The sequence below is a fragment of the Nycticebus coucang genome, chromosome 14, assembly GCF_027406575.1.
Source record: "Nycticebus coucang isolate mNycCou1 chromosome 14, mNycCou1.pri, whole genome shotgun sequence".
NCBI lineage: Eukaryota > Metazoa > Chordata > Mammalia > Primates > Lorisidae > Nycticebus > Nycticebus coucang.
Window position 1 is genome coordinate 61,712,353 of NC_069793.1, and position 6,022 is coordinate 61,718,374.

The 6,022-nt window shown below is 38.9% G+C and overlaps 1 protein-coding gene across 1 annotated transcript; it reads left to right on the top strand.

The window, feature by feature from the left end:
- Positions 1-997: 997 nt before the first annotated feature.
- Positions 998-2,759, top strand: LOC128565218 (hemoglobin subunit beta-like). The gene is made up of 3 exons (XM_053561584.1): positions 998-1,187; positions 1,317-1,539; positions 2,515-2,759. The coding sequence occupies exons 1-3, from the start codon at positions 1,096-1,098 to the stop codon at positions 2,641-2,643; spliced, it is 444 nt and encodes a 147-aa protein (XP_053417559.1). The 5' UTR covers positions 998-1,095; the 3' UTR covers positions 2,644-2,759.
- The last annotated feature ends 3,263 nt before the right edge of the window (positions 2,760-6,022 follow it).

Sequence of the window (6,022 nt, forward strand, 5' to 3'; positions counted from 1 at the left end):
TCTATGGATTTTCATTCTTTTTTTTTTTTTTTTTGGTTTTTGGCCAGAGCTGGGTTTGAACCCGCCACCTCCGGCATATGGGACCGGCGCCCTACCCCTTGAGCCACAGGCGCCGCCCATGTCTATGGATTTTCTATGACACTGGATTAGGGCAAAAGGCATATCCAAAAATCCCAAAAATACCTTTTTCATATATACATGCTTCTGATATCAGCACTTGAAAATAGGATCTTGAAAATAGTCTTAATGTAAATTTTAGTAAAAGGAGGATTAAACAAACAAATGAAATATATAGAGAAATGGAAATTAAAATAAAGAAAAGTATACTAAAACACAGATTTCTTGGCGGTCTAGGAAAAAATAAATAATCTGAATGCCTCCCCTGTTCTTAATCCTGCTTTTAACTCACAGAAGTTCCTCTGCTCCCCTAGACACCTTCCCATATTAGTCTAGGCAGAAACAGAAGTCCCTGGTCAGCCTCTCATTTGAAATCATTGCTTACCTCATGCTACTCACACCTTTGAGATGTAATTGACTTTTTACTTCTTTATATTTCTTCCTGCATTGAATTCTCTCTTTTTTTCCATTTCTTTACCCCCAAAACCTATTAGTGTAACTTTTGCATAGGGCACACTGGATTCATATTTATCAATTCTGTCTGCTAGCTGAAAAAGATAGCAAATCATTCCCTTCCACTCTCTGAACCTTGATTCCTCATCCCTGTAATAAGAAAGCTGTGGAAGCATCTCTAATAAGGCTGCCAGGCTCCAATTCTCAAAATTGTGTAAGTGGACTAGCCAAGGAGAATGTGTTTAGTAGCAATCTATGCTGCTGGGATGCAAACAAGAGCTACAGACAGGGAGAGCTGAGGATGTGAAGTCAGACTCCTAATTGAGTGCCAGAACTACCACAGACAAGCACTGCCACCAACATTCAGGCCTCCCCCTAGCAGAGCCACACCCTGGGTTCAGCCTATCTCCTCATAGGTACAGAGGGAGGGCAGGAACCAGGGCTGGGCATAAAAGGCAGGGCAGGGACCACTGCTGCTTACACTTGCTTCTGACACAACTGTGTTCACTAGCAACCACAGACACCATGGTGCACCTGACTGGTGAGGAGAAGAGTGCCGTCACTGCCCTGTGGGGCAAGGTGAATGTGGACGACGTTGGTGGTGAGGCCCTGGGCAGGTAGGTATTGGGATATGAGACAGGCTTAAGGAAGCAAATGGAAGCTGGGCATGTGGAGACAGAGCAGTCCCCTGAATTTCTGACAAGCGCTGACTGTATCTGTCTCCTGGGCTGCTTTCATCCCCTCAGGCTGCTGGTTGTCTACCCATGGACCCAGAGGTTCTTCGAATCCTTTGGGGACCTGTCCTCTCCTTCTGCTGTCATGGGCAACCCTAAAGTGAAGGCCCATGGCAAGAAGGTGCTGAGTGCTTTTAGCGATGGCCTGAATCACCTGGACAACCTCAAGGGCACCTTTGCTAAGCTTAGTGAGCTGCACTGTGACAAGCTGCACGTGGACCCTGAGAACTTCAGGGTGAGTCTATGGACCTTCCATGGTTTCTTTCTTTCTTTCTATTGTCAAATTCATGCTGAATGGAGGGACATGAACACCAGGTTCAGTTTGGAATGGAAAAGAGGTATCAGGTGGCATCACCAGGAGCCCTTCAGGATTATTTTATTTATTTTTTCTTCACAACCATTCTTTCCTATTGTTTTGTTTTTTTCTTTTTCTTTTTTGTAATTTATTGTGGTTCTTTTAACAATTTAATTTTTTATATAATAAATGGGAAATATAGCCACAATAACTGAAGTGACAAACAAAACAAACGAAACTGGAAGAGTATAATAGTCTACTTAGTATGTTGCTACTTTTTGTTTGGAAATTTCTAATTACCTACTTTACTTATTTTAATTTTAGTTGACACATAATAACATGTGGGGTAAAGTGAAACGTTTTGATATGTATATATACATTGTATAATAACCAAATCAAGATATTGTACATTTGTAATTAAAAGAAAAACTCTGGGGGGGGCGGCACCTGTGGCTCAAAGAAGTAGGCACTGGCCCCATATGCCAGAGGTGGCGGGTTTAAACCCAACCCCGGCCAAAAAGAAAAAAAAAACTGCAAAAAGAAAAGAAAAGAAAAGAAAAACTTTTCTATTTTTAATCTTTTTTTTGTTGTTTTTCTTACTTTCAATAATTTCTCTAATCTCTTCCTTATAAGATAAGGATTATGGAACATATTAAGCTGCTTTGTATTATTCTAAAGAATAATAGTGAGAATTTAATTTCTGTGTTATAGTAATAGGGAAAATATTTTTGCATATCGACCATGACTGATATAGTAGGTTTCATATTGGTAGTAGCAGCTAAAATCCAGTAATTGTTCTGCACTTATTTTATGGCCACCATGCTAAGCACAGCTTAAGATGAGGCTAAAATATTCTGAGTCCAGGCTGCATTCTCTCTGCTAATCATCTTCACACCTCTTGTCACTTCCCCACAGCTCCTGGGCAACGTGCTGGTGGTTGTGCTGGCCCACCACTTTGGAAAGGATTTCACCCCACAGGTGCAGGCTGCCTATCAGAAGGTGGTGGCTGGTGTGGCAAATGCCCTGGCTCACAAGTATCATTGAGGTCCTGGTCGGTTTCCTGGGGACTAATGGAAGACCCTATTTCCATAGATTTTATTATGGAAAAATAACACGTCCTTGAAGGGCATGGTATCTGCTTAATAAAGAATTCAGCTCAATTTTCTGATTCATTTCACTTATTTTTTGCCGGCAATGGAAGAAGATTCTCTGAAGGTGTACAGATAGGAAGATCTTGTGTCTTATTCAAAGAGTTCAAGGGAAATAATAAAAGTAACAGAGCCATGCACAGACACTTACAGGGTGACATTTCCTCCACCAAAGCATAGAAACTGCTGAGAATGCTTCATGTAGGGAGGATGTGGGCAATGCAGAGGCTCTACTGGAGATATAGCCTCAAGGCTAATGTTCGATCCACCTGTGACAATTCCTGAGCAAAGAATGTTCTCAATTACAGGCTTAATGACTGCTGAGGACACTGTTAGTTTTCCTTTCTCCCTACTTGCCTGCCTGTACATTGTAGTCATAACCCTCACTCCATCAAGTGTTCCTGCTCTAAGAAATGTTCATCTCTTACCTTGCCTTAAATTAAAACATAAAAATAATGCTCTCTTATTCTCTCTGCCTCTGTTTCATGAAAAACTGAATGACCACATATTTTTTGTGACCTCAGTCTCAGTGAACTTTTTAAGACTACCTGAGGAAATCTTTCCAAACCTTACCCCTCCCCTCCTTTTTCAAATTTCTTCTCATCCATTTCTCTGTTTCTCTCCATATTTTATAAACATTTCTGCCTATTCTGTGCTACCTTGCATGCCTATGGTGTCTTGTTCTATTTTTTTCCATCAGCAGTAAGTAAATATGTATTCAATAAATAATTACTGAATGAATACTTATTCATAACTTAGAGCTTCTGGACCTAGAGGACAATCCAAACAATAAAACCTTTGTATATAGTCCTTTGGTATTAATGCTACAGTGTTTAGCGAGAAAGCATGAATGTAGAAAACAACTCTAAATAGTCATTTTCTTTCTAATCATAGGTATCAAAATTTATTCATTTGAACAATGTTTCTCTCAGATGTAAAATTAAAAGGATTTTGAAAACCTTCTAACTACTTGCATCCTTCTTTTTAAAAGTATTTTCATGATAACTTTGTACTGCCAGGACACATGGGCAATGCATTGCAGTTTACTGTTTTTGACTCAGTATTTTGAGTTGTCTAGGGGCAGGTGTTCTTTTATATCCACTTTTTTTTTCTTCTTGGTCTTCATGCATTGTAGCCATAGAGAACTCTTTATATCAGAATAGAATCTTGAAGAACCACTGGTTTACATCCTAGAAGCAGAGCTACTACAAGGCAATTTAGGCACTTTCTCATTCTTCAGCAAAGTCCTTGTACGAATCACATAGTAGAAGATTACTTTCAGATGATTTGAGAGTGGTTAGGAAAGATTATGGACATCATGATCTTAAAAAAGAGAAATGTACTATTTTCCTCTTCTCCAAAATGTCAAGGAAAGAACAAAATAGTTTACTGTACCATCTTCTATTCCTCTACTTCTGGAAGTTGTCAATGAATCTAGTCAAGAAGTTTGGCCTAAAAAATTGCAATACTGAAGAATTCAAGAGGACATGGATCTCTTGAAGCAAAGTAATATCCACCCTCTTAGTTATAGTCAGACCATGCCTATCCTCATATTAAACATAAAGATTTAGGGAAGATTAACAACTGAATTCACTATCTCTTTTTTGAGCATGTGTAGTAAGTGTGTGAGTGTGTATGTATGAGTGTGTGTGTTTAGTGGTCAATGATGCTGAAGTCAAACTATGATAGACAAATTGTAGGGTTCACTCTCCAGACAGAGTCAGGTCACAATTGTGAAGATGGTGGTGGTCCTAGATAGTTTTTCAGGACTTTTGAGTACTGATCTGGATTTGAACATGTGGCTGTGCACATAAGCAGAACCACATTTATTACTATTTATCCTTCTTTATAACCTACTTGCCTGATATGCCTGAGTGTTTGTTAGTCTTATTAACTTGCAGCCTCATCCTTGCAGGGATATGGGGATAAAGAGAAATGTCTCTTTCAAACTCCACTCATATTAAGCAGCAGCCCTCAGAGCAGCAACCCGTCAGAGCAGGGATAATGGTGTCTTTAGCAATTGCCAGTGTAAGATAGTGACCAATAGGCCAACCATTATGGAAGAAAACAAAGCAGAAGAACCTAGGAAAGCCATTTCTGAGCATAATAAATTGCTAAGGAAGTTGTTAAGAAGGTGATAGTTTCTGCTTATCAACATATCAAAGCTGTAGCCTTGACAATTTGTCTATTTAACATATGATGCAAACATATTATATATTATTATTTCATAAGGCCTGTGGATTTTCTATGACACAGGAGTATGGCAGAAGTCATATTCAAATATCCCCAGAACACCTTCTTTCACATATATATGCTTCTGATATCAACACTTGAAAATAGGAATTTAAAAATAGTCTGAATGTAGATTGTAGTAAAAGGAGAATTAAACAAACAAAAGAAATATACAGAGAAATTGGAATTTGTATCAAGGAGGGGATTCTAAAACACAGAATTCTTAGTGGTCTAGGGAAAAATAAATAATCTGAACCCAGGCTAGAATGACTTTGCCTTTTCTTAACCCCACTTTTAATGCACAGAAATTCCTCTGCTCCCCCAGACACCTTCCCACATTAGTCTAGGCAGAAACAGAAGTCCCTGGTCATCCTCCCATTTGAAACGATTGCTTACCTCGTGCTACTCACAACTTTGAGTTGTAATTGACTTTTTACTTCATTAAATTTCTTCCTGAATTGAATTCTCTCTATTTTTTCATCTCTTTACCCCCAAAACCTACTAGTGTAACTCTTGCACAGGGCACAATTGATTCATATTTATCAACTCTATTATGTGGAAATCATTTATTTGGTTAGATGATTAAATTAATATACACCAAACAACAAATAAATGAAGGAATGAATTGATATGTATTTTCCTACTAGAAAGGTTTAATCCAAACTAGAAAAAGGAAGATAACTTAGAACCATGGCAGATTTTTCATCCATTCTGCCTTTTGGTTACTTTGCCAGTTCCTGAGACATAGGAAGAAACACTTCCTTATACTCTTAGTTGAACCACAACTAGCAAATCATTCCCTTCCACTCTCTGTACTTTGATTCCTCATCCCTGTAATAAGAAAGCTGTGGAAGCATCTGTAATAGGACTGCCAGGCTCCGATTCTCAAAATTGTGTAAGTGGACTAGCCAAGGAGAATGTGTTTAGTAGCAATCTATGTCGCTGGGATGCAAACAAGAGCTACAGACAGGGAGGGCTGAGGATGTGAAGTCAGACTCCTAATTGAGTGCCAGAACTACCACAGACAAGCACTGCCACCAACA